The 26,336-nt window shown below is 39.1% G+C and overlaps 2 protein-coding genes across 2 annotated transcripts; one reads left to right on the top strand and one right to left on the bottom strand.

Moving 5' to 3' along the window:
* The first annotated feature begins 493 nt into the window (after positions 1-493).
* On the top strand, positions 494-21,089 carry mmel1 (membrane metalloendopeptidase like 1). Its single transcript, XM_087800606.1, has 24 exons — positions 494-647; positions 5,238-5,407; positions 5,945-5,986; positions 6,181-6,240; positions 6,316-6,477; positions 6,574-6,654; positions 7,561-7,656; positions 7,856-7,974; positions 8,052-8,117; positions 8,854-8,988; positions 9,200-9,289; positions 10,449-10,585; positions 10,657-10,750; positions 10,812-10,940; positions 11,975-12,073; positions 12,136-12,219; positions 12,286-12,389; positions 13,098-13,156; positions 13,280-13,399; positions 15,633-15,766; positions 15,822-15,887; positions 15,948-16,043; positions 16,121-16,197; positions 17,653-21,089. The coding sequence occupies exons 2-24, from the start codon at positions 5,251-5,253 to the stop codon at positions 17,750-17,752; spliced, it is 2,307 nt and encodes a 768-aa protein (XP_087656732.1). The 5' UTR covers positions 494-647; positions 5,238-5,250; the 3' UTR covers positions 17,753-21,089.
* Positions 21,090-21,714: 625 nt separating this feature from the next.
* prxl2b (peroxiredoxin like 2B) lies at positions 21,715-26,332 on the bottom strand. The gene is made up of 7 exons (XM_087800608.1): positions 26,199-26,332; positions 25,646-25,850; positions 24,267-24,318; positions 24,145-24,208; positions 24,004-24,079; positions 22,549-22,667; positions 21,715-21,907 (listed from the first exon to the last, which is right to left on the bottom strand). Exons 1-7 carry the CDS (start codon positions 26,259-26,261, stop codon positions 21,881-21,883), a joined length of 606 nt encoding a protein of 201 aa, XP_087656734.1. The 5' UTR covers positions 26,262-26,332; the 3' UTR covers positions 21,715-21,880.
* Between the last annotated feature and the right edge of the window lie 4 nt (positions 26,333-26,336).

Raw genomic sequence — 26,336 nt, 5'->3', positions numbered from 1 at the left:
CAACCATTGGTGTGACATTCATGATGCACGCCCCAACCTAGCAACTGTCGCTGTTCTCGGTCCCTCCAGCAATCGAACCGATCACGAGGCCCTCACGCGCGTCACGGTCATGGTTCCCCTGGTTCTCCGAGGGTCTTGAGGTGCACACGTGGCACGGCAAGTGTGTGGAAGCGGCTCCGTCGCAGCCACCTGAACTGATCCTCAACGTCATGCGGCTTCTTCCTCTCAGTCGCTTCGTGTGTCCGTAACGCAATGTGACATGATTTAGGTGTGAAAATAAGACACGTGCCATCTCACTGGAATCTTTTATTTAAGCCTTTTCAACGCAGACAACTTCAATCTGATAGAATGGATTATATGTCATCGTTATCAGGCTAATAGAAAGCTTCTTTTTTTTTGTTGACAAAGACAGTATCATAATTGATTATCTCTCTGCCTCCCTCCCTCACTTTCTCCGGTCTCTTGTTCCCTCTCCCTCTCTCCGCTGCCTCACTTCTTCCCTGAGCAGCACACCGAGCCGGATAACACCTCCTTCAGCCCACAGCAGCTGCTTCATTTCTCTACACATCAGCTCTGAGTGGACGCTCAGCAGGGGTGTTTGAGATATTAGCCAGCTGTGAGGGACTCCAGGACTTCACCACAACAAGGTAGGACTCCATCTGTGTTTAAGTCGCACAAGTCGAGGAACTTGACAAGAAATCGCAGCTTTAAAAATGTGCACGCCAGAGGTCAAAATGTAACATGGAAATTGGAAATTTACTTTTTCCTGTTTTAATCATGGTATTCAAAAAAAAAATTGGTACCACACATCCCTGTTTTATCCAGAATAGATTTTGGGGAAGAAGAAAGAATGTGGATCAGGTTTGTCCCACAACCTTGCATCAGATTTGATCTAGGTTTAATTACATTTATATCAATAATTCAGATACTATCATGACATAATGTGATGGTTCTTAACAGCAAGAAATGGATAATAAATAATAAAAATCTGTTTAAGATTTTCGAAAAATACATAAAAAGGGGAATTACAGCAGCAGAAGTAGAAGCAAGAGCAACGATAATAAAACATTCAATCACTGAACAAAATGAACAAAAGAGAAAGTTTAAAAGAAACAGAATTATTGGGGTGAAAAAATGCAAGGGATTGAATTGTGATTAAATTATTTTGAACCTTTTATATGTAAACATTAGTTGAAAATATCGTATAAATATACATCATATACAGTAAAATACAAGGTAAAAAAGTTTGTACATGTGGTGAGACTCTAGATAAAAACAATAATCTTAATTTAATTTACCTTCATGCATCTGCATCGTGAGTAAAAAACTAACCAGCTAATTCGAACGCAACGTGACTTCTTGTGAGGCTGAGATCCTGCCGACCAAATCTGTTTGTTTAGCATTAAAGCAAACAAATGACCAGCATTGTCACTTGACCTTCTCATGTTGTGCAGCTTACCCAATATCCACCAAACAATCATGAAGCCATAATTGTGTAGCAGTCAGGTGGCGAGCCTGTAAACAGATTAGGTGAGCGCTGGAAATCTTTCTAAATCTTATCCAACTAAACCACAAACAAGCGTTGAGTGGGTTAGAAGACGCCTGGGAAAAACTTCACATGAGAATAATGAGCTTCTGGTCCAAACGTGTTCACCGTGATGTGAAAATGAATTTTAATTGTCATGTGTGCGACTTATACGATCTTTAATGTATTTCCTAGAGTCATTGTCACATATTTACTGTACATGAGAAGCATAATACTGCTGTAAGATGATTAATTAATTCATAATATTTTTAATTTAACTGTTTAACAGAAGAGTAACATGAGATCTATACTTCAGTTTAAGCCATTCAATAATTCAGTAATTGGCACAGGGGCCTAATACGGTCATTTTATTTGTCCCGCAACAGCTTTTGACATTACAACTCTTCAACACCGGTTTAATGTCGACCAAAATCTCTTAAAATGATGTCAGTATTTGACCCACACTCCTGCTCAAAAGGCTGCTACACAAACAACGACAATTATAATTGCTGTCAATAAATGTAGATGCCAGGGAATTTGTATAAAACAATTGGACATTTTAGCTTGAAGGAGAAAAACAATGTCTTGTTTTGAAAAATAATCCTCATTTTCTGTGACTTGTTTGTTTGTTTTAGGCCTCAAACAATACAGACTCTGTTTTATTAGTATTTGAGGCTAAATTAGCTGCTTCTTCTTAAAATGGACTCTGGCGCATGGTTGAACCAGTGATGGGATCACAAAAAGACGTGCCTGTTTCATCCATATTGAGCTCAAGGCAAGTGACACCTTGGACTAATGCCGACGGTCTTCTCGCAATCCATGCCGATGATTTAATGGACGAGACTTGAGCTAGAAGTTCAGCAAAAACTCTCCTTTAGCTACAGTGTGCTTGCATACCATGACGACATGATACTGTTCTAATAATGACCAGTAAGACTTTGATTCATTCATGTATCTTTTGAGGAATTATACATTTTTTATCAATAATTAGAAAATGCAATTGTGTTCTTTGCAAGTCTTTTAACGTCCTTTTGATGAAATGCTCGACATAAGTGTAGCAGCAGGGATGGAAGACTTTAGTATTTCTAAGCTGTGAAGGGAGGAAGGTCACTTTGACATGACAAGCTGTTATTCATGTTTTTGTTTTTTTGTTTTTTAGACAGGCAGTGATAAGCAGATGTTTGTCTTTAAAGGGCAACTAATGTGAAACCTCAACTCTCTTGACTCACTCATGTTTCAAATGTCTTCCTCTCCAAGATGCAGTTTCTCATCATGATGATGTTTTAAAGTTATTACTTTATAAAGTTCTCCCCCGTCTGAAATCTCAGTGTATTTTGACATAGTAACGGGCATCTCTTATCCTCCAGTCAGCTGTTATCACGCCCCACTTTGTTTATACAACAAGTCCCTTGGAGGTGGAGTCTTCCGAGAATGATGACGTGCGGTGACCAATGCTTGATCCTATCAATCACTTCACCGATCACTGTGTGAGTGTGGTTGTAGTAAACAGGATTTAATCTCCAGAAAAACGAAGTGTTTTCAGTGGGCGGAGCTTAAGATCATTTTTCTAATGTAAATATTTAGATGAAAAGTACAATAGAGGTCCAACATCTATTTAAGAGACACTGAAATCAACGCATTACTTGGCGATTTCCCACAGTGAGTTCTTCAGTCTTTGCTCTCCCTGGATGATGTAATACAAGTTGACATCCATTTTCTCTCAGATGATTTTGAGTCATGAAAATTCATTTAGCACAGCAAAGATCATGAGGTAGAAATACTTCCCAGATCGTTTTTTCTCTGGTTAGTTCTGACTTTCAAGTTGTCCTCGTGGTGCACGGATGCAAAACACTCGCAGAATTATGCTTACAAAAAAGAAAGATGGAGGCCATATAGGACAGATGAATTAATAATAATAATAATAATAATAATAATAATAATAATAATAATAATAATAATAATAATAATAATAATAATATAATAATAATAATAATAATAATGATAATAATAATAATAATAATAGTCATTAGCTGAATAATGTAAGTAAGTAAGTAATTTTTATTTGTAAAGCGCTTTTCCAGACCAGGGTCACAAAGCGCTTAAACAATCAAAACAATATTCAATAAAGTATATACTTTAACGATCAAGATAAAACTGATAACACAACAGGAGTTCCAGAAAATCAAGGAAAAGCCTGAACAAATAAAAACGTCTTATTTTTGCTATTGGTTATAGTACTTTAATCATAACTTGTGTTTCTTGGTACAATAAAAATGATTTTAGTCCGACACTGTACACAACATCTTACACATCTTTGGTGCGTGAATGTTAAAAACCGATTCGATGAGATTGTGAAACGCAAAGATTGGACAACAGCACACAACCCCTGTTGTCCTTCCTACAGCTCGGTTCTCCTGGCCTGGCTCTTTATCACCAAAGTGCTCATGAGCATTCACCAGCGTGGACTAATAAGGGAGCGCGCTCGGAACCTCTGATTTACAGTCTGTCCTGTCAGGACTAATGACGGGCTTGGTGGCGGAGAAACAGGTGTTTTAGAGTGAATAGATGTGCAGCAATGCCTGGAGAAAAGCGCGACCCGTCGTTTTGTCCTTCCAACAAATGCTCACTTGCCATTTGGAACCCACATATAATCATACTTCATACAAATGGAACTCCTGGAAATAGGCCGATGATGGCGAGGCCGAGCGTGCGTGTCAGATTGTGGTTTAATTGTTGGATGTCATGGTCAATAATCATTACAGTCGCTGACAGCATGAAGCTTTCAACAAGGCCCCATACTTGGTACAATCCCTTCTTTAGGATTATTTGGATGCCTTCACTAATATACACAGTATAAGTAATATAATGTCAGATGCTTATCTTTCATTGATGAAAAAATTACATAAAAAACTACAATAAAAGTATAAACAAGTCATAAACAAACCCTGAACACAGATGGTTGATGCTTATTGGAATGTCAATATTTATTTTGGATCATTCCTCAGAGACACATTTCCAAAACGTTTTGACTCTTTCAGGCTTTTCCTTGATTTTCTGGAACCCCTGTTGTGTTATCAGTTTTATCTTGACCTTTAAAGTATATACTTTATTGAATATTGTTTTGATTGTTTAAGCGCTTTGTGACCCTGGTCTAGAAAAGCGCTATACAAATAAAAATTACTTACTTACTTACCCTTCCTTCCAAAGTAGGAAAAATAAATAAATAATGAAATCAATCTTTAGCTAATATTTACCAGTTATAAATTCATATAAATTGTTTTAGATTATACATGATGACTTCAGTTAAATGCAAATGAGGGCTATTTTGGAAAAACGTTTTTTAATGTTATTGTTTTTATCCATAAAGTATTTGTTTTTATGCTGAACTGTGTATTTTGAATTTAAAAAATGTGAGGTTAACTGACTGTAGTACGCAGAAATGTTGCATATAGCATCCCAGAATGCATTGCAGGACTAAACTGGTCACAGTTAGTGTCATTACTGGAATCACTAGTTTATTTCATAAAAAAACCCATTTATTTTTATTTTTTTATGAAGATCTAGATTTTTAATTAGGATCATAAAATAAAGATTCTGAGAAAAAGTAAGAGAACACATACTTTTTGTGTTTAAAATAACATGTTCACACACACACACGCACACACACACACTCACTCACGCACACACTGACGATCTCGCTGCACCTTCACAGGGCAGTCAGGAGAATGGGAAAGTCGGAAAGTCAAATGGATATCATGGAGAAGTCGAGCAAACCTGGGAAACACCGTTGGACCGTCGCTGAAATTGGACTTTCCGTGCTGCTGCTGTTGGTCAGCTGTGCCCTGGCCGGGCTGGTGGTGCTCTACACATCCGTGGTGAAAGGTACGTCTGGACGTGTTATTGAATATCAGGCGTTTCTATTAGTGATGTCAATTCATAACTAAGTTCAATTTCTTGCTGCTTGAACAACAAACCCATCATTTTTGTTTTTGTTTTATTCTTGAAATAATGTGTTTTTGAGGAGGTATTTGAAGTAGCTACACTACTTCAAATACCTCCTCAAAAACACATTATTTCAGGTTTCTTACGCTTGATTTTAAAGTCACTAAAGTCATTGTGAGGTCGAGCACTTGCCTCTCCTTTAAATTTCCTCTTTTGATCTAATATAAAACATTAAAATATATTTTTTCTGGTAATTTTAATCACTTAAGTCATTCACCCTGGCTGTTTTGTGGCGACCATATGTTTGGTTACTGATCATTGGACTCCATTTTTAAATGTTTGTGGGCCATGTTTGAGGTGCCGTTAGTAGAACACTGCGCTATTGCTTTAAGTTGGTTTCTATCTGCTATAAAAGAAAATAAAAACAACACATGTTTAGCGTCAATATTTTTTAATCTTGCTGTTTCAACCCTCCAGAACAATCCCATCGCCCCACCCTGACCAGAAGCTCAACTGTAGGTGAGCCGTCACTTCCCGTCTGTAGTCGCTGTAAATCCCGTCACTGCCTCATCAGCACAGATGGACAATAGCGTCTGTCACACTCGGTCAGACGACCGATGTTCGTTCCCCCGAGCTAACAAACCGACCAGTACAATCTCACGTGTTGCGTGTACGTTCGTCACCCAGTCATGTTTGATTCTGATGTTCCCCAGACCAGCTCTTCAAGTCCAACATCAACAGTGTGTGCACGACTGCAGAGTGTGTCACTGCAGGTGAGAGAACTCGTGTCCTCATGTTTCATCTGGAGAAAAAAAAACCTTTTTGTTTCATCAACTCACGCCCTCCAGCCTCCAGACTGCTCCAGAACATGGATCAGTCCGTGAAGCCGTGTGACAACTTCTACCAGTACGCCTGCGGGGGTTGGCTGGAGCGCCACGTTATCCCGGAGACCAGCTCCCGTCACAGCGTGTTTGACATTCTGAGGGACAAACTTGAGATTGTCCTCAAAGGTCAGGTCCTAACAATGGGACAGAACCGGATTCATGTTACGCTATCAGCTGGAAGTAGCTTTTTGAAAGACTGAACGTTGCTTTGTGTTGTTCCAGGTGTTTTGGAAACAGAGGATGAACGGGACAGAGACGCCATCCAAAAAGCCAAAGCCCTCTACATGTCGTGCATGAATGAGAGTAGGTCCTAAAAGATCTTTTAACCTTCAAGACTTTCCTTGTTCATCTTCAACACAGATCCTAACCTTCAGATTGCTGATCCAAAATAAAAGTCAAAAAGTTTACGTGTGCGAGTAAAAGTCAAAACGACAAAAGTATAAAACTAATACAAAACCAGGAAACATGTACCGAGATGGGATCCATTCCAGTTTAGAACCAGTGAAGAGGAATAAAGTGTGTTGAAATGCACTTCTTGTAAAATCCTGTGCAGCCAAAAGTAATTCTTATGATTATTTAAAAATCAAACACATTGGTTCCTACAATCGTGTTTGCAGCCCACTGACAAGAAGAACGGGGGAGCGACAAAAGTTGTCAAAAAAGAAGAAAAAACCCCAACAAAAAAACAAGAAAGTGGAAATAAACATATATCACAGCGAGCTAAACATGGTTAAACACATTTCTCCTTTCATTCCTGGAAATTACCATGAATTATTGTTATTTATTGAGGGGATAAAGTCATTAAAAAAATCGGATTATAGTAGAAATATAGTTATTATAGAGATTTCCTGGAAAACACCCTCTCAAAAAATCTTTAAATGTTTTTACTCCCCATCTTTCCTATCAGTAGATTTAGAGTTTAGAATCTTTCATGTTGGAAGTAAATAAGTAAGTAAGTAAGTAAGTCATTTTTATTTGTATAGCACTTTTCCAGACCAGGGTCACAAAGCGCTTAAACAATCAAAACAATATTCAATAAAGTATATACTTTAAAGATCAAGATAAAACTGATAACACAACAGGAGAAATCAAGGAAAAGCCTGAACAAATAAAAACGTCTTAAGATGTTTCTTGAAGGAGTCAGTAGATCATCAAACACGGAGAGAGAGGATGCATGACGATTCATTATGGTGTCGTTCCTACATTCAGGTCTCATCGAGCAGCGTGACTCTCAGCCTCTCCTGCAGCTCATGGAGAGCATCGGCGACTGGCCGGTCGCATCCAACGACTGGACCAACACGACAGGTGGATGCTTGTTGCTCGACCATCTGTCTTTGTTGTCTCTCCATCTGTCTCTTCGTCCTCCCACAGAGTCAGCGAAAATATATTTATGTCATCAGTAATTAGAGACGACAGGAGCAGCTCCTCCGTCAGCCCAGATGTTTTTTAATGCAAACACACAGAAACAAAATGACCCTGAAGGGTGGTTTTTGTTCCTCCACAGAAGAAACATGGAGCCTGGAAGACACGCTGGCCACACTCACGGCTCGCTTCTACAAGAAGGTCCTGCTGGACATGTATGTTTGGACCGACGACCGCGACTCTCGTCGCCACATCATTTATGTAAGACTCACATTTATTATTATTATATTATTATTTAAAACATATCAATAAATCACGGCCTGGTTCTTTCCCTTCAGATCGACCAGCCAGGACTAGGAATGCCATCGAGAGACTATTACTTCAATGATGGGAACTACAAAAAGGTGAGCAGAAACCCCTTAATATACAATCAGTAGCATTTCTTATTTTTATGATATCATTGCATAATTACACCTGATCTGATCTTTTTTAATTATATTTATCCATCTTGATATAGTCACACTATTTGAGTCTGGCTCTGTGTTATAGTAGAATCTAGATCAGGGGTGGGCAATAATAATTCTTCAAGGGCCACTTTAAATTATGTGAATGTTGTTAGGGGCCGTCAAGCAAAAAGAAAGACGAAAAAAATCCCTAAAAATAAAAGGACATTCGTCATTAGGCCGTGACTATTATTAAGGTAAATACGCTGCAATAACTCTTACAACGCTTCAATTAACTTATAAAAAAATGTTTTTAGGGATTCATATATACTCGAAAATTACACACAAAAAGTAAATAAATGTTATGTTGAAATGTAAATAAATAATTAATACAAAAAACATTTGTTAATGCAAAATACATGATCATACTTTGACATTACGAGGGCCGCATAAACACAGTCAAAGGGCCGCTCGTGGCCCCCGAGCCGCACTTTGCCCAGGTCTGATCTACATAGACCTTCCCAAACCTGTGACTGAACTTGTTGTGAATCCTAAATATATATTTTATTTTGAAAATGTTCCAGCAGGAGTCAAATCGGATTGTGCAAGGGAAGAATAGGACCAACGTTTTGGTTCAACAAAAATCAGACTTCTCATCTTCCAGTGGACCTCATGCATGGTTTCCCATCCCCCACAGGTTCGAGAGGCCTACCTGCACTTCATGGTTTCCATCGCGAAGATAACTCGCGAGGACCGCAACCTGACTCAGGACGACAACCACGTGTGGGAGGAAATGATGCAAGTGCTGGAGCTGGAAACCGACATTGCCAACGTGAGCGCTGGCTGAGGCAGGAAATGGTTTTTTTGGAAAGAAGGATAAGCAAAATGAATCATTGGAAGAAGATGAACGAACGCCCATGTCCGTGCTCCAGCGGCGCCGAGAATGATTACGAGTGTTTTGTTTGTCTGGGCAGATCATTGCGGGATAAATCAGATGGTACGTTATTAAAAAACATACTTTCTTCTCTGTTCTTCGTCTGAAGGCGACGTCACCTGCAGAGGAACGCCAGGATGTCACCACTCTTTACAACAAGATGACAATTGATCAACTCCAGAACACGTTCGGCCTCAACGTGAGTTCATCGACACTTTTAAACCATCAATCAAGAATACACTAAAATAAGGTTAAAATCGCCAGGGAGCAGGGTTTACTGTAAGTAAGTAAGTAAGAAGTGTGTTCAGAAACCATCAGTAGATTCTGATCCACAGACCTCAGAGCCCGAGCTGGGGTGTAAGGCTGGATCAGATCACTGATGTAAGGAGGAGTCTGACCATGAATAGATCTGAAAGTTAGAACCAGAATTTTAAAGTTGATCCTGAAAGAAACTGGCAGCCAGTGAAGAGTTTTAAGGATCGGAGAAATGTGAGTTCTTCTACTAGAGCGGGTCAGAATCTCGATGCAGAGCTTAATTCTCGCTGCAGAGTTTACTGTGACATACTGGAAGGTACAGTCGGGTCAGCACTCAAGGGGGTTTCGGCAGGTATTTTCTCTACCCCTATATGCACTCTTTCAGTAAGTCTGCATCAAAGTTGGCTATAGATGAGAGAATTCCCAGAATTCTCTTTCCAACAGACAATCAACCAACAAACCAATCATCATTGACTTGAGAAAATGTTCATTCCCAGTTTCTTTTTGATTATTTATATCAAAAATAAATACTTTTTTTTTCGGTATTTTTCAAGTTAAATATTCAAACATATTATAAATATATATAAACATAAATATTTTTAGATTTTCTTTTCTTTCTTTTTCTTGTCGTGGTGTAGGTTAACCCCTAGTTACCTTTTCCCTTGCGGGTCCTTGGGCTGATCTGAACCCAAATGGTGCCTTTGTTATTAGACTGTTTTTACCACGTGTACTCTTGGCACCATGACACCCTAGGCTGTGGTATGATGATCGACTTTGTAGTTGTGTTGTTGGATACATGTAACTCTAATTTGGGATTCAACCACTTGACTCTGTGCGTATTCTGACTCAAGCTGACCTGGTGGCCGAAAAAAATGTGTTTGAGGTATCCCTTGTGATACCTCAGGATTAAGATGGACGACTTTTGGCTTCCAGAAATACATTCAGTGTCAGAGGTCGCTCACCTTGACCCAGAAGCAAACACCAGGGATACCTCAAACACATTCGTTTTTTTAGACCACTGGGTCACCTTGACCCAGAGGCTGCGTACCGATTAGAATGAGTGCTTTAAACCCTAAATAGTGAATTATTTCTTATCCGTTCAGGGCTTCAACTGGACTCGATTTATTCAAGGCGTCCTTTCCAGTGTGTCCATTGAGGTGCAGCTGGAGGAGGAAGTGGTTGTGTACAGCACCCCTTACCTCGAGAAGATGAACGAAGTCCTGGCCAAACACAGTGCCAGGTCAGTTCTGTCAAATCCACCAAAAGCGAAGTGATAGAAAATAAGCCTATTTATTACAACTTTGGCTGCAGAACCATCCAGAACTACCTCACCTGGCAGCTCATCATCGACAGAGTCAACAGCCTGAGCCACCGTTTCAAAGACGCCAGGGCTCGCTACAGAAAGGTGAACGTTATTCACCTTGTACCGTTGAAATCGTCAATATCGCTGTTCCTTGTCCCTCCAGACTTTATACGGGACGACGGTGGAGGACGCTTGGTGGCGAGAATGCGTTCGCTACGTCCAGAGCAGCATGGAAAACGCGGTCGGCGCCCTCTACGTGCACGAGACGTTCGCTGGAGAAAGTAAACGGATGGTGAGACGTGTTGAAACAAAGACTTGTTTAAGTGAAATCAATATGTTCTGCATGTTGCTTGACGCGAACGCTGACGTGTGCAACATTCCTTCACAACTCTGTGTGCGTTCAAGTACGTCATCTACGGCAACACAACGTCAAGACACACCATATATGTTGTTTTCGGGAAAATGAACCTTTTCTTGAGGTCGAGGGTTCAGCCTTTAAGAGTAGTAGTTGGCACTTCCTGTAGATAACCTTGAGAAATGGTTACATTTTATTGTGAGTCTGTCCTTTAGTGTAGGTCAGAGAGCATTATCTAAGTTGTTCTAAAGCGAGGAGATTGAACTGTGCAGAGTCTGGGAAGTCATAGTAAATTGTTGACTAAATAAATTATAAAAATAAATATATGTAAGTAAGTAATTTTTATTTGTATAGCGCTTTTCCAGACCAGGGTCCCAAAGCGCTTAAACAATCAAAACAATATTCAATAAATTATATACTTTAAAGGGCAAGATAGAAGGAATAGAATATTAAAATATGCTTTTAATATTGAGATAATCAAAGGAAGGAAACGCAGAAGGCGAGTTACAAGAAATAAAATTTGGTGGTTTAAAATTGGAGGCTTGTTGTCTGATCATCCGAAAAACATTATAGCCACACTGGAGACATTGTAGTACCTTCCACTTACGCTAGAGGCAGTGTTCAACATTATACACAGATGTAAGTAAGTAAGTAAGTAAGTAAGTAATAAGTAAGTACTTTTTATTTGTATAGCGCTTTTCCAGACCAGGGTCACAAAGCGCTTAAACAATCAAAACAATTTTCAATAAAGTATATACTTTAAAGATCAAGATAAAACTGACAACACAATAGGAGTTCCAGAAAATCAAGGAAACATTTCTGGTCTTATCAATAAGAGGTTTCTTTGTATTAACGTCGATTTGTCATATAAGGCATCTATGTTTGTGTTGTTGATGAACTGTTAAGCTGTCCAGGGTGTCCCCTGCCTTTCACCTGGCCATAGTTTACAATAGTTTCTCTGATGTCTGCAGGTCAGTGACCTCATCAACAAAATCCAGAAGGCCTACGTGGAGACTCTGGAGGAGTTGAGCTGGATGGACACTCCCTCCAAGGAAAAGGCCAGAGAAAAAGTGAAACGTTTAAATTTTGCTTTACACATGAAACCATTTGTCTGACTGATGCACCATCTCAGGCCATGTCTATCAAGGAACACATCGGGTACCCGGATCACATCCTGCAGAGCGACAACAGGAAGTTGGATCAGGAATACGCTCATGTAAGCAGGGGATGATTCTCGTTTCTCGAGTGTGTTGAGTTTGATTCTGAGCGTTTGGTGCCGCAGCTGAACTTCAGCGAAGAGCTTTACTTTGAGAACATCCTGGAGAACCTGAAGTCGGAAGCTCACAAGAGTCTGAAGAAGCTACGAGAACCAGTCGATCCAAACTTGTAAGTGCTGCTGTGGCTTTGATACATAAGTCTACGAATCATTCAAGTATCATGATTAAATAACTAACATTTAAGGCTCAGGCTTTTGTCTGTGGGTTTTTTTATACAGGATAAAATGCACCTAATAGGTATAAAAACTAAACCTTGTCTTTGTACAATAAGTTCAAGGGGCATTTAAAATGATTTAGTTGATATAAATTATACTGTGTGTCAAATGTTTGTTATTGTCTTGATGCAGGGGTCCCCAACTTCTGGTCCGGGGTCAAAGGGCATTTGTTAGAAAAATAGAATTTCTGTTTTATTGATTATTACTGCCTAAAAGGTTCTTTATTTTTATTTTATTAGTCTGTGAGCTACTAAACATGTTCGTTTCATTCAAGTTTACTAAAAAAAATAAACTTGTACACTAGTTAAAATGAGTGGAGCACAAACTATATATGTAGTTTTACTGTTTTTATCTGATGGTCAGTCCTTGAATACAATGTTGACGTTAAACTGGTCCTTAATGTACATAGAGATAAATGTTTCATTCTCACCCAAGTAATGATGTTTGTGATAAACGATGTCTCTATGATACACCAGAGTTTTGTTTTTAAGTTCCCTGGTGATAAAAGACAAGTGTGTATTTTTTTTTAAAATTTGTAAATGTTATTCTAAACACATTTACTACACAATTAAATTATGAAGGATTTAACAATATTTCTTCAGGTGGATCATTGGTCCAGCTGTGGTGAATGCGTTTTACTCTCCCAACAGAAACCAAATAGGTGAGCCTGAATATGAACTTCTTTTATTCATTATTTCCACATGAATTGACTCTTTACAGCCGTGTACACGTCACTCAGAACATCCACGTGTCGTCGACTTCACTTTGCTTTTTTCCCCTCCAGTGTTCCCTGCTGGAATCCTGCAGCCACCTTTCTTCAGTAAACACCAGCACCAGGCTCTGAACTTCGGTGGGATCGGGATGGTCATCGGGCACGAGATCACGCACGGATTTGATGACAACGGTCAGCAACTGTTGATTCAACACTGGATGAATGTTGCCTCACACACCGTGACGAAACTTCCAGCGCCTGAACAAGGGTCCCAAAATAGAATTAGTGTTGGTTCAATCCCAATGTTAGGGGGTTTTGTGAAGCTAATTCCAGATAAACTTCACTTCACCATCCGGCCAACTGGACCGGGAATCATCAATATTAGTCATTGGTTCTGGAACAATCGCTCAAGGAATGAGTAACGACATCAGGTACATCACAGAAGAACATGGAGGAATAGAAATCACCGTAATGGGACACATTTGAGGCAACATCTCTAGTACAAAACGCTCAAGTAAAAAAAAAATCGAAATTATGTCAATGGGCAAGAACCAATCATAGTAAGTAAGTAAGTAAGTAATTTTTATTTATATAGCGCTTTTCCAGACCAGGGTCACAAAGCGCTTAAACAATCAAAACAATATTCAATAAAGTATATACTTTAAAGGTCAAGATAAAACTGATAACACAACAGGAGTTCCAGAAAATCAAGGAAAAAATAAAACAAATAAAAACGTCTTAAGATGTTTCTTGGAGGAGTCAGTAGATCCATCAAACAAAACCTGAACTGTGTTCAGGAACCATCAGTAGATTCTGATCCACAGACCTCAGAGCCTGAGCTGGGGTGTAAGGCTGGATCAGATCACTGATGTATGGTGGAGTCTGACCATGAATAGATCTGAAAGTAAGAACCAGAATTTTAAAGTTGATCCCGAAATAGACTGGCAGCCAGTGAAGAGTTTTAAGGATCGGAGAAATGTAAGTTCTTCTACTAGAGCGGGTCAGAATTCTCGCTGCAGAGTTCTGAATCAACTGCAGGCGAGACAGATCCTTCTTGTTAAGTCATGAAAACAAACTGTTGCAGTAGTCCAGGCGAGAAGACACAAACGCATGGATTTGGATAGCCAAGGTTTTACTGTGACGTATGCAGAGAGAAGAAGAACGAATGTTAGCGAGCTGATCCATCCTCTGAAGGGAGACGTCACATTGTTTACGTTTTATTTTATACTTCCACACTAGCGAAACAATTCTGACTCTCAGATCAGTACAGACTCAAGGACTCATTCATGCCTCGTGCTATTATGTGTTTGGTGGGTTCTTCAAGCCCTTTCTATTGTCTTTCAGTCTACCGCCCACCTGGTCCTGCGGCGGTGTTCTTGAAGGACTTTAGTAACTTTTTTTTCTTCCATTATTCAAATGGAATCTGTTCTTTTCTTGATGACAAGGTTCCAAGGTTGACAAAGACATGTCTCTAGTTCAACACTGCAGAAAACTGACCAGAAACTGTTTCCTTCCATTGACGAAAAACTCTAAACTTGGGAAAATTATGTTACCAAACGGTCTTGAGCTTTTAATCCATCAATCAGTTTAGACTATTGTAACAGTTTATATTTGTGTAAAACAAGAAGGAGCTGTCTCGCCTGCAGTTGATACAAAACTCTGAATTCTGACCCGCTCTAGTAGAAGAACTCACATTTCCCTGATCCTTAAAACTCTTCACTGGCTGCCAGTTTCTTCAGGATCAATTTTTAGATTCTGGTTCTTACTTTCAGATCTATTCATGGTCAGACTCCTCCTTACATCAGTGATCTGATCCAGCCTTACACCCCAGCTCGGGCTCTGAGGTCTGTGGATCAGAATCTACTGATGGTTCCTGAACACGGTTCAGGACCAGAGGAGAGAAATCCTTCCAGGCTGTTGCTCCTAAGCTTTGGAACGATATTCCTCTCTCTCTGTGTTTGATGATCTACTGACTTCAAGAAACATCTTAAGACATTTTTATTTGTGCTTTTCCCTGATTTTCTGGGACTCCTGTGTTTGTCTTATGTGGCTTTGCCTTTTAAAGTATATATTTTAACTATGTATTGTTATTGATTGTTAAAGCGCTTTGTGACCCTGGTCTAGAAAGGCGTTTTAGAAATAACTATTACTTACTTACAGTACACTTTACAAATCTGTCCGTCGACCTACTGTTTTAGTTGACCTTGAGGAAAAACAGGAAGTCATTTCCTAGAAAACCCATTGACTTTTTCTTTCCGTCAGAGATCGCCATAGACGGTTCTGCACCTTCATCTATCTCGACCATCGTTGACTCGCCTCTCCTTATGTCCACCTTCATACATGAACATGACTGGTTGTCCTCAACCAGACCAGTCACTCAGCAGGGCGGTCATTGTCGGCGCCTCATCCATTGCTCTGCTCGCAGGACGTAATTTCGACAAGGACGGAAACATGCTGAACTGGTGGAGCAACTTCTCAGCTGAGCACTTCAAAGAGCAGTCTCAGTGCATGGTGCAACAATATGGCAACTTCAACTGGAAACTGGCCGGAGGACAGAATGTAAGTCGTCTTAAATGTTGTCGTGTGTGTAGTTAATAGCTGTGTGTGTGTGCAGGTCAGTGGGATAAGCACGCTGGGGGAGAACATAGCCGACAATGGAGGTGTGCGTCAGGCGTTCAAGGTGGGCAGTAACAAAACGTACAGGGACGCCACATCTACTGATGCTTTGATTCTGTTTCAGGCTTATCTTAAGTGGGTGGAGACAGAGGGGGAAGAGGCTCGTCTGCCGGGACTTGGTCTGGACCACAAGCAGCTTTTCTTCCTCAACTTTGCCCAGGTGAGCGAGAAGAGAAAGAGTTCAACGGCGTCCGTTCAAACCACTCCGTGTCGTGTTGTTAACTCGTCCGTCCGCAGGTCTGGTGCGGTGCTTATCGACCCGAGTACGCCAGCCAGTCCATCAAGACCGACTCCCACAGTCCTCTGGAATACAGGTAAGACTCTATTTGATGTTTTCATCTGAATTATACAATGAATTATTATATGACTGGCTCCAGTGGACCCTGATCCCACTTGAGAATTGTTTTCTCCCTCTGGGAAACAACACAAAACAATCTGGATATTATCATTTTGGCAGGAATTCAACCTTGAACAAAGAAACTCAAATCTTTGTTTTCAATCAATCGGTTTAAAAGATTAGTTTTGTTGTTTTACCGTACATTAACTTTGATTGTACTACGAATCTCTAATCGTTCCAGGAACTTTGTTAAGAGGGCGTTTCTTTTTGTTTTTTTTCATAGTTTGGCAACAACATTTGGCAAACACATTTAAAAAGATTACATTTTGGATTATTACAATACAAATGTTGTTTCTTCACATGGACTCTAAACATTGATAATATCCTATTTGTTCTTAGTTTCTTCTTTAAGAGAGTGGGGGTGACATGAGGTCACCCAGGGAAGGAGGAGCTTCTACTTTTTACATGAACCCCAGCTAAAATCATCGCCTGGGTCTAAAAAAACAAACTTTTCATATCATACATTTAATAAAACTTCAAACGCATTTGAAATGTCTTGGACGTCTTGGAGTTATCATGCCCCCTGAAATGTTCACTGGGAGGCCAGTGGTCTATATGATCATTTTCAACACACACACACACAAACAGACAGAAACACACACTAGTATCTATGTTTATAGATTATATATTTATATAAACCTTTACAAATTTCATTGAGCTCGTATTATTTTAGCTCATTGCTAAAATAATACGAGAAATCAAGAACTCATGCTTATTTGTCAGGAAGTTTTAACAATAACAAAAAACAAAAATTCATATTTTAGTAGATACATTTGTTGTCATGCTATACAAACCTCACTTTAATAATTATTTAACAAATTAAGTTGAAAACCTTATGTTTACAAAAAGACAAAATTAAATTCCACAAAAATAAAGTTTATTCACAAGATTATTAGACTTTTTTTTAACATATTTTATTTTTTACTATATTTATTACAAATTTCATTTTCATTTTCATTTTTTTTACTTTAATTATTACAAATTTAATTTTCAACATCATTGTATGTTTTAATTGTATGGCTTTGGGACAATAAGAAGACGTTAAGAGAACATTTGATCTTAAATGTTAACTACATAAAGTGAAATTGATCTGTCAATCTATTTACTGTATTATGATATATCTATCAATCTAACTTAATGGTTGATATGTATCTTATTAAAAGTGGCTGAAATGTGCTCCTGTGCTGCTTAGACACTTCATGAGCGATCAGTTTATTCTATAATGTTTTAAAATGTGTGTGAATTTGCTCTAATGCAATAGAACCCTGAGACTTTAAATAGTGAGGAAAAATATAATTCGTATCAATATGATAACATTCTCTCATCAACCATGTGATAATGCCTTATGGTTCTTCACATGCTCTTCTTCTAGAGTACTTGGATCTCTGCAGAATTTTGAGGCTTTTTCGGAGGCCTTCCAGTGCCCGAAGGGAAGCAGGATGAACCCGAAGCGGAAGTGTCGTGTCTGGTAGAGAGTCCGACCCGGTCCAAACCCCAACTGACATTCCTGCTCAACCAATAACTGATTTAGAGAAACAGCGAGAGAGTCTGATTCTGTAGTGACATTTTCAGTGGCGCTGTTGTTGCTCAGCAGCTGCCTGACTGAAAAAAAATGTTTGTGTAGATTTTGTGATTCATCAGTGGAAGACTCTCTGGTGTGTTCGTACCTCGGCGGTGTTGAGAGGAAGGAGAGTTTCTAGTGTTAGAAGGAGGGAGTGACGCTCGAGGCTTTGCTGGAGAGCGGAGGAGTAGATTAGTCACACTCAGAGAGTTTGTTCATTCACTGTTACATAAAACAAATTAGCAAAAGACTGTTGAATCATTGCTGAGGGCAGCAGGTCTGAACACGGTCACACTGACGGGGTCATGAAATATTGAAATGGGAGGATAAAAGTTTCCCGAACGGCTCCGCGGATGATTGTTGCTCGTCTGCTGCCGCAGACAAGACATGCTTTAAAGTTACTTTCACTTATGAATAGAAAGTGTTCAATTAAATCCAGCGAGAGGACGTGATGAAAAAAAAAGGAAAGTAGAAGAGTGAAGAGGAACTTCAGGAGAAAAAGGTTGAGCGTTAAAGATTTAAGATTTATTACATCAGAGGAAATATGCAAAATACAACAAATGTAAACGTTTCTGTAGAACCTCAGTGTTGTTTTGTAAATATTAAAGCGCTTAAGAGCATACGTTATACGAAAACCGAACCAATATCACATAAAAAATACATTTGTATTTTAAATAAATAAGGATTAAGATGAAGAAAAAAAAATGTATTTAAAATAAAGTTTTACAAATGCTGTCATTAAAGTCTGTTGTTAGTCCAGATTAAAAATGACAACAATTTACAGTACTTTTAGTATTATACATCCACATATCGATTGAAAAAAGATTCAAATAAATACATGTGTGTACTCGACTATTTCTTGTTTAAGAGAAAAACATCTCACTGAGCTAAATGATTACGAGAAATCAAGAACTCGAGAGTAAGAAGAGCTTATTTGTCAGGAAATTTGAACAATAACAACATATTTTAGTAGATCAATTTGTTGTCATGCTATACAAACCTCACTTTAATAATTATTTACCAAATGAAGTTGAAAACCTTATGTGTATAATAGTAAAAAGACTTAGAAAGATATTTATTTGTGACAAAAAGACAAAATGATATTCCACAAAAGTAAAGTTTATTCACAAGATTATTAGACTTTTGTTGAACATATTTTATTTTTGACTATATTTATTGTGAAGATCAAACCGAGTAAAAAAAGTAAATGTGTTGCAACAGTGTAGGAAAAGTTCAAAGTACCTTATAAAATGGTTTTCTCAGCCAAACACTGTAGAACCGTGTTCGCTCGTCCCCTCCGTCCTCAGGACGCACACAATAGTCTTTATTTACCTTTAAACGTCCTCCAGCCGAGCGCCCACTGACCCGTGCGGCTCATGCATGGACACACACAGATCAAGTGGCTTTTTTTCCCTCTGATCCCACATTGATTGGTGCCAGAGATGAAAGTCGTGAAGCGCCGTCCCCTCGACCACGAGCCCCTCCGGCTCCCGGCTGAATAGACGCCAGCCATTGATGAAAAGGTCAGAGCCACGACTGTTATTTTCTACCTTTTATTGACCAGTAATGACAGAGGCAAAAAACATCAGAGGATGAAAGTCCAGCCACACACACACACACACACACACACACACACACACACACACACACACACACACACACACACACACACATGAACACACACTTGTTTGCTTGTGGTCGTTCACAGATGCCTTTTGCTAAACTGACTGTTAGGTCTCGGCGGAGGCTGCAGAACTGAATGTGGCTTCAAAGCTTTTATGGTGTCTTCGGTCCTCTCGCTGTCGTTTGTGGTGAATCTTCGTGGCGTGACTGTGCACATGTGTTCACGTCGAGACCCCGGGGACCCCCCTCGGATGCTGTGTTTGAGCCAGTAAGACACTTGTTGCTTCTTCTTTGCATGTGCAGACGTTTCAACCGGCGGCTTTTTTTTTCCCCTCATTTTCCAGCCAGAGCCGTTACGACTTTAATGAGCTGGAAAGATTGAATGACACTTTATTGGATGGAAATTAACTCTTCAAATGAGGTTTTTTTCTTGTTGCAGAAAATGATGTTTCTATTGGCACTGATAACTAAAATGATAGAATCGAAAGGTTTTCTGTGAACCTCATTTTAGGCCTATTGTGCGCATGTTAAAAAAAAAAAGATGAAATGATCCAGTGTAGCTTCTCGATTCAAGACATAGAAATGTGATTCAGAAGTTGCTGAAAGTTTGATCGTTAAAAGAAAAAAGCAAAATGAAGATTAAAAACTCCACAATCTGAGGCTTTTTAAAGAAAATAAATCTCGTTTTCACAAAGTATTTTATGATCAAATGTTACAAAGTGTGTGTTCTGAGCTGTCGTGTGGAGCTATGTGCTAGCGGACGCTAACAACACAGCGTAACGTCGGGTGTGCAGTGTTGTTAGCGCATTGTGTCTGATCTAAACCACAACTTCAGAGACCAAACGTGTGCACAGTTTGCAGCTGGTGAAGCAGATGAACCAATCGTTTTTCAGGAGTAAAAAACTGTACCTTCACATTTGATGTATTGTAGTATATCTATGGTGTTTCTTCTTCTGTGTTACTACATTTAAAGGGCAACTGAATGTGTTTATTTAAGTGTCTTAAATAGATGTAGGACTCTATTGTACTCATCAGTATGTGTCTGTTTGGACAGAACTCTCTTTTCATTGAAAACTATCTTAAGCCCCGCCCACTTACAACACTTATTTTTATCTGGAGATTAAATCTTATTTACCATAACCACACCCACTCTGCTGTGATTGGTCAAGCATCAAAACTGGACTGCGCTCTCGTAACCTCTTGTTCGCCGAGATTTCAGACGGGGGAGAACTTAATAAAGTTATAAGTTCAAAACATGGTCATGATGAGAGACTTACCTCATTTTGTAAAGGAAGATTCAACATTTAAAACATGGGAGTGAGTCTGTTTTCACATTTGTTGCCCTTTAATAAAACTCTGTAAACCATTTTATTTCATGTTGAAAAGTTTTGTAATGACCGGCCAAGTATGAACTATATAAACAGTATATATATTCCTATAAATAGTCACATGTTTATCTGTTGAACCAATCAGAGCAATGTATCTATCGACATGAATGTTGGAGAGTTTTGCTTAGCCAGATGTTTCAAGACTGTTCCTGCTGCTATGTCACACACACGCACACACACACAAAACTGTTGATTCTGTGACTAATCTGTTATTATTAAAGTGAATTGAAAAACGTCTCACGTCTCGTCTCTGTCACGCATGAAAGTTGCGACGTGAAAAATCATCATCGTTCCGCTTCATCGGCTCTCGGAAATGTATTATCAAAGGATCAAAACTGAGCATTTTAATCATATGTTCTTCTATTACATCATTAAAATGCTGCCTTTATGTTATTAACCATTAAAAACGATTCACGATTCATCACCATCTGACAGTTTTATATGGAAGTAGATCTGTGCCGACAGAATGTCGTTTAAATCCAACATTTCAAATGTTAAAATTAGAAATAAAAAAAATAATAACATAGATTATGATGGTCAGATAAACATTTCTCAGAGCGTGTTTTGCCGGAGCGCCATCCACAAAAAGGCTTTAAGGAAAATAGGGAAATTTCCCACTGGCGTCTGTGATGAATCCGATTTGACGCGTCTAATTGTGACACATGACACTGATGGAAGTGAGTTAACGTGGCTTCACACTCCCGGCTTCGATGCAACCATCCCAGTCTCCCCAGTAAACGTTTACATGTCCTGGCTCTTACAAAGACACTGTTTCTTTAGGTGGAATACGCCTCAGAAACGGGAGGAAGCAGCAGAACATCGTGTCAGAATATAAGCATGAGAAAAACATTTTAAAGCAACGCGGGTTAAAAAGACATTTAATGTTTCATTATCGTCATTAAACAAAATCAAAGATATGGTTAATATATATATAAATATATATATACTGTATATATATATATATAATTACAACAAAGAATCAAAGTGACACTCAAATGTAAGTAGACAGCAGAGGTTTGATGATGTCATCACCGAGTGCAGACGTCATCGTTACACTGAAAGAAAAAGAAAAAAAAAAAGGAACACACTTGATCAATTGCATATTTGTTAAAATAATATGAATAAACATTTCTCCATTAAAGTTCTTTATGACCAAGTCAGAACCAACCACACCCAATGTTGAGTTGGACGCACTAAAAGTACTACGTTTATGTACGCAGGTATGTGATCTGAGACACAGCTTTGGTTTGGGTCATGATGTCAGAACTCAGGATTCTTATTGGCTGGAATGGGTTCATTCTTTCCTCTACACTGCCACCTATAGGTGTGACATGGTAACGATGGCGCTTGACAGTAGTCATGCAACAAAAAACGTTTTTCAAAACAATGTTCTGCATTATTTGTTACGTGTAAACACGTCATGTGTTCTGGAAAAGTGCATTAAACAGTCAGTTTGTTAACGTAGAATGTGCTGCTGATTTCAATAACTTTTCCTTATCAAGACTAGGAGGATTTCAAACGTGTGTGAATACTTAGGGCTGGATGACACCGAGGCGGATTGAGGGAAGTGAAATTCACATGAAACTGTCAGAGCGACTGCAGGGACTCTTGGTTCTAGTTTTGCTGATGTACAGGGAACTTTAAAGAACCCTCAGCTGGAGAGTTCAACACAAGAGGTTTGGCGGTCTCGTCTTACCACGGGTCGTTGACCTTCTGTGACTTTTGCAGAGAGTCCTAAGACTTTGGAAATTTCCTCCAGATCAACATGGTCTCCCGGTGAGTCTTGTATGAAGTGCAGGAGGACTTTCTCTCCACCTTTGGGAAGACATTGAAGATGAATGTACCTTGAAGAACGTAACTATACTAGTGTTCAAAAGACAAAGTGTGTTAACAACGTGAACATGAAACATTGATATTTAACCTAACTATAACTTACTTACTTATGCTGCTACATACTTTCATTGTCATGAAAATACAAGAAGCGTTTATTTGTTAAGCATTTTGTTTCGTGATTTGTGCTGTGCTCAACCCCAAAACAACACAATAAAGGGAAGATATATTTTCCCAAAGAAAATAAAACCCTTCAGATTTTAAGTAGATACGCAGCGCCCTCTAGTGGCAAATATGCCATAAAACATGATGATCATTTACAGTCGAGGTTACTTTAAGTTTTTATCACATCTGCTAAGCTTAAAACTTGTTGTAAACATCCTAACAACAAGCAGCATCTTATTAAGAACTTTGAATGTTAAACGATGTGTACGTGTTTTCCTTGATTTTCTGGAACTCCTGTTGTGTTATCAGTTTTATCTTGACCTTTAAAGTATATACTTTATTGAATATTGTTTTGATAGTTTAAGCGCTTTGTGACCCTGGTCTGGAAAAGCGCTATACAAATAAAAATGACTTACTTTTACAGCTGTAATTGCAGCAAAAGGTGGCGCTACAAAGTATTAGCGCAAGGGGGCCGAATAATATTGCACGCCCCACTTTTCAGTTTTTTATTTGTTAAAAAAGTTTAAATTATCCAATAAATTTCGTTCCACTTCACGATTGTGTCCCACTTGTTGTTGATTCTTGACAAAAAATTAAAATTTTATATCTTTATGTTTGAAGCCTGAAATGTGGCGAAATGTTGAAAGGTTCAAGGGGGCCGAATACTTTCGCAAGGCACTGTATAAAAAATGGAATGAATTTGAATTATTCTTTTCTTATCTGCTTAAATATTAACCAGAACAACACAAATTTATGAACATTTTTAATATTGTTACAAAAACCATTTAAGTAAGTGTTATCTCAGGGTTGAAAACCCGAAAACCCGAAAAAAACCCCCTTTTTTTTTGCATTTGGGTCAATTGGAACGACCTCCCTGGCTTCCATAAATACATATGCAGTGGTGGAGGTCGTTCACCTTGACCCAGAGACAACACAGGGGATACCTCAAACCCATTTGTTTTTGGGCCTTCGGGTCGACTTGACCCTGAGATAACACAAGTGTTAACAGTCTTTACAACATTGTTCATAAAGCTTATGTTTTTAATCTCCATTTAAAATGCATTCTTGTTTTCCTACCACATTTTGTTCGATTCACCTTCTTGCATGCGGCTGAATAAGAAGGTGTTATTTAAAGTGTTATTAGTTACACATTTACCTTTAGCGACGATGAGCATGCCTCCGCTCTGGAGCAGGTCGCCAGAGAAGTTGCCACTGATGCCTTCAGTATTGGCCTGGAAAACACAGGGGGGTCCAGTTAATTTAGTGAACAAGATACCGTGCAGATATTTCCATCTACCTTTGCAGCTGCATCTCGTACTTTCTTCCCCAGTGCAGCAGGAACGATACTTAACGCCGAGTAGCTGAAGGGAGATCTGATGATGAGTGACGCTCTAGTGCCAACTGATGCTACATACTGACCGTTTGAAGCCCAGATCTTTGTAGCACTTCTTCTGCTCATCGACATAAATGCCTGGAAAAAAACAACACATTTGAAAGGATTCAATTCTTGTGCGTCCTACAGCGCCCCGAGCGTGGAATAATGAGTGCACCATTATGAAGACACATAGCAGGAAATACGTCGTCCAGGGTACTGAACACTTTCCTACTTTGAAGGAAATGAATGACCCCGACAGCAAAGTGAAATGACAAAATCTACCTGAGGAAGAATGTTGTGTCCAGATGAGTTTTTCAAATCCCTGAGCGAAGTATTTGCACGTTGACAATAAAGTGCACGAACAAATGTCACTAACAACGTATCACTTCATCGCCACATGGAGTTAATAAACTTCCAAATAAGTTGAATGACCACGACAGGCAGGATAAGGTTAAGGTTAAGGTAGAACTTAATTGATCCCTCAGGAGGTCTCCTTCTGGATTTTTTTTTTCTTTCCAAATTAACCACAACAAATACAGCAATTTTTCATAAAAAATAATCAAAATAAAATAATATAATTAATAATATATACAATAATATTATATATATATATAATTATAATAAATAAATAGGATAGCAAACGTTCAATGTATAGAAATATGCAACTCACCATAAGTGATTGGGCCTGCACCTCTGCACAGATAGTACCATCTAGAGTTTGTTCAGCTTTTTACTTATTTTCACAACATTTAGAGGCAAATAATAGGGTTTCATTTTTCTGTGTGTCGCAGTAACAAATGCCTCACAGAGCTGTACGTCAAGTTTTTTCCTGTGGTTCGTCTTTTGATGCTTACACTCCTATTGATGACCCCTGACCGGGTCAGTAAAGCAACTAGAGAAATGTCGGAACTATCTAGTCTATAAGTAAGTAAGTAAGTCATTTTTATTTGTATAGCGCTTTTCCAGAACAGGGTCACAAAGCGCTTAAACAATCTAAACAATATTCAATAAAGTATATACTTTAAAGGGCAAGATGTTGCTCTTTTGTGTGAGGTTGAGATGACATCATTCTAAGGGCTTCATCAAGTGTCTTGACGTTCATTTAAAGATCAATATGAACGCACCGTGCGATGATGAATTATTGAGTCGTCGGTGACCTTTTTAAAAGAGCAAACCACTAGACAGATTCCAGGACGGACTTATTATTGTAACAGCGTGAAGGAAAGCGACTGCGGCGAGGAGAGCAACATGTTTGAAAACAAGACAAGGGATAAAAAAAAAGGTGCACAACAGTCAAGTGTGTACCAACAATTTTACATAGCACTAGCATTTAAAAATGATTGACAGCTCTAAACCTGTGCATCAGATACATACAGATGCATGCATTTGAGTTTTTTTATGCCGACACCTTGGGTCTACTTACTTCCTTTAAGGAACCCTCCATCCTTGAACTCCTTCAACCCGAACTCCTCCGGTCCGATGCCCACCAGCGCGGCGCCGTTGGCCGTCAGATCGGGCTCCAGTTTGCTGACCTCCGACGCCATCCAGCGACACACCTGACAGCCGAACCTTCTCAGGAAGAACAAGACCACCGGCTGGTCCTGCCACAGCGACTGCAGCTCCACATTCTGAAAACACAGACAGAGGTTCTACTAAAACACAGGGAAATATTGTCTCACCTGTATTTGTTAAATAAATAAAAAGCCTGGTTACATATCATGGGGTCAAAGGTCGCTCTCAGACAGTACATCTCCCTGGAGACTCATTTGTTCAGCTATTACTCTGAAGGCTCTGCAGGGGGTGTCATCTCCCGGGAGGAATGAGGTTTTTAAACAATCACTTTAAAATTGATGTACTTATGGTCACATGTCCTCATGGTAAAAATACATTATATTAAATTACTTCTTGCCGAGATTACAAATGAAACATTTTTTTTTTTAATTTGAATAATTAAACATGTTTCAAATATCACTTGCCTGTCCAGTCGCAGCACTTTTTAGGAGATTCTTCCCAACCACGGCAAGATTGACGCTCGACATGTTCTCGCTCGTTTTCTGTTACAAAACAGATTGTCTAAGAGACTGTTGCAAAACCACTTCTTCCGCAAACGCCCC

This window comes from Callionymus lyra, chromosome 10 (assembly GCF_982586985.1).
Source record: "Callionymus lyra chromosome 10, fCalLyr1.hap1.1, whole genome shotgun sequence".
NCBI lineage: Eukaryota > Metazoa > Chordata > Actinopteri > Syngnathiformes > Callionymidae > Callionymus > Callionymus lyra.
This window is presented reverse-complemented; position numbering and strand designations above follow the sequence as displayed.

Bases quoted from the DNA above. Each gene is read 5' to 3' on its own strand.
- mmel1 (XM_087800606.1), top strand. From the start codon at position 5,251: ATGGGAAAGTCGGAAAGTCAAATGGATATCATGGAGAAGTCGAGCAAA. The intron at 9,290-10,448 runs GTGAGTTCATCG...TTATCCGTTCAG, and splicing joins AGAACACGTTCGGCCTCAAC to GGCTTCAACTGGACTCGATT. The intron at 16,198-17,652 runs GTAAGACTCTAT...CTCTTCTTCTAG, and splicing joins CACAGTCCTCTGGAATACAG to AGTACTTGGATCTCTGCAGA.
- prxl2b (XM_087800608.1), bottom strand. From the start codon at position 26,261: ATGTCGAGCGTCAATCTTGCCGTGGTTGGGAAGAATCTCCTAAAAAGT. The intron at 24,319-25,645 runs GTAAGTAGACCC...GTTTTTTTCCAG, and splicing joins TGGAGGGTTCCTTAAAGGAA to GCATTTATGTCGATGAGCAG. The intron at 24,209-24,266 runs GTCAGTATGTAG...ATCTCCCTTCAG, and splicing joins AAAGATCTGGGCTTCAAACG to CTACTCGGCGTTAAGTATCG.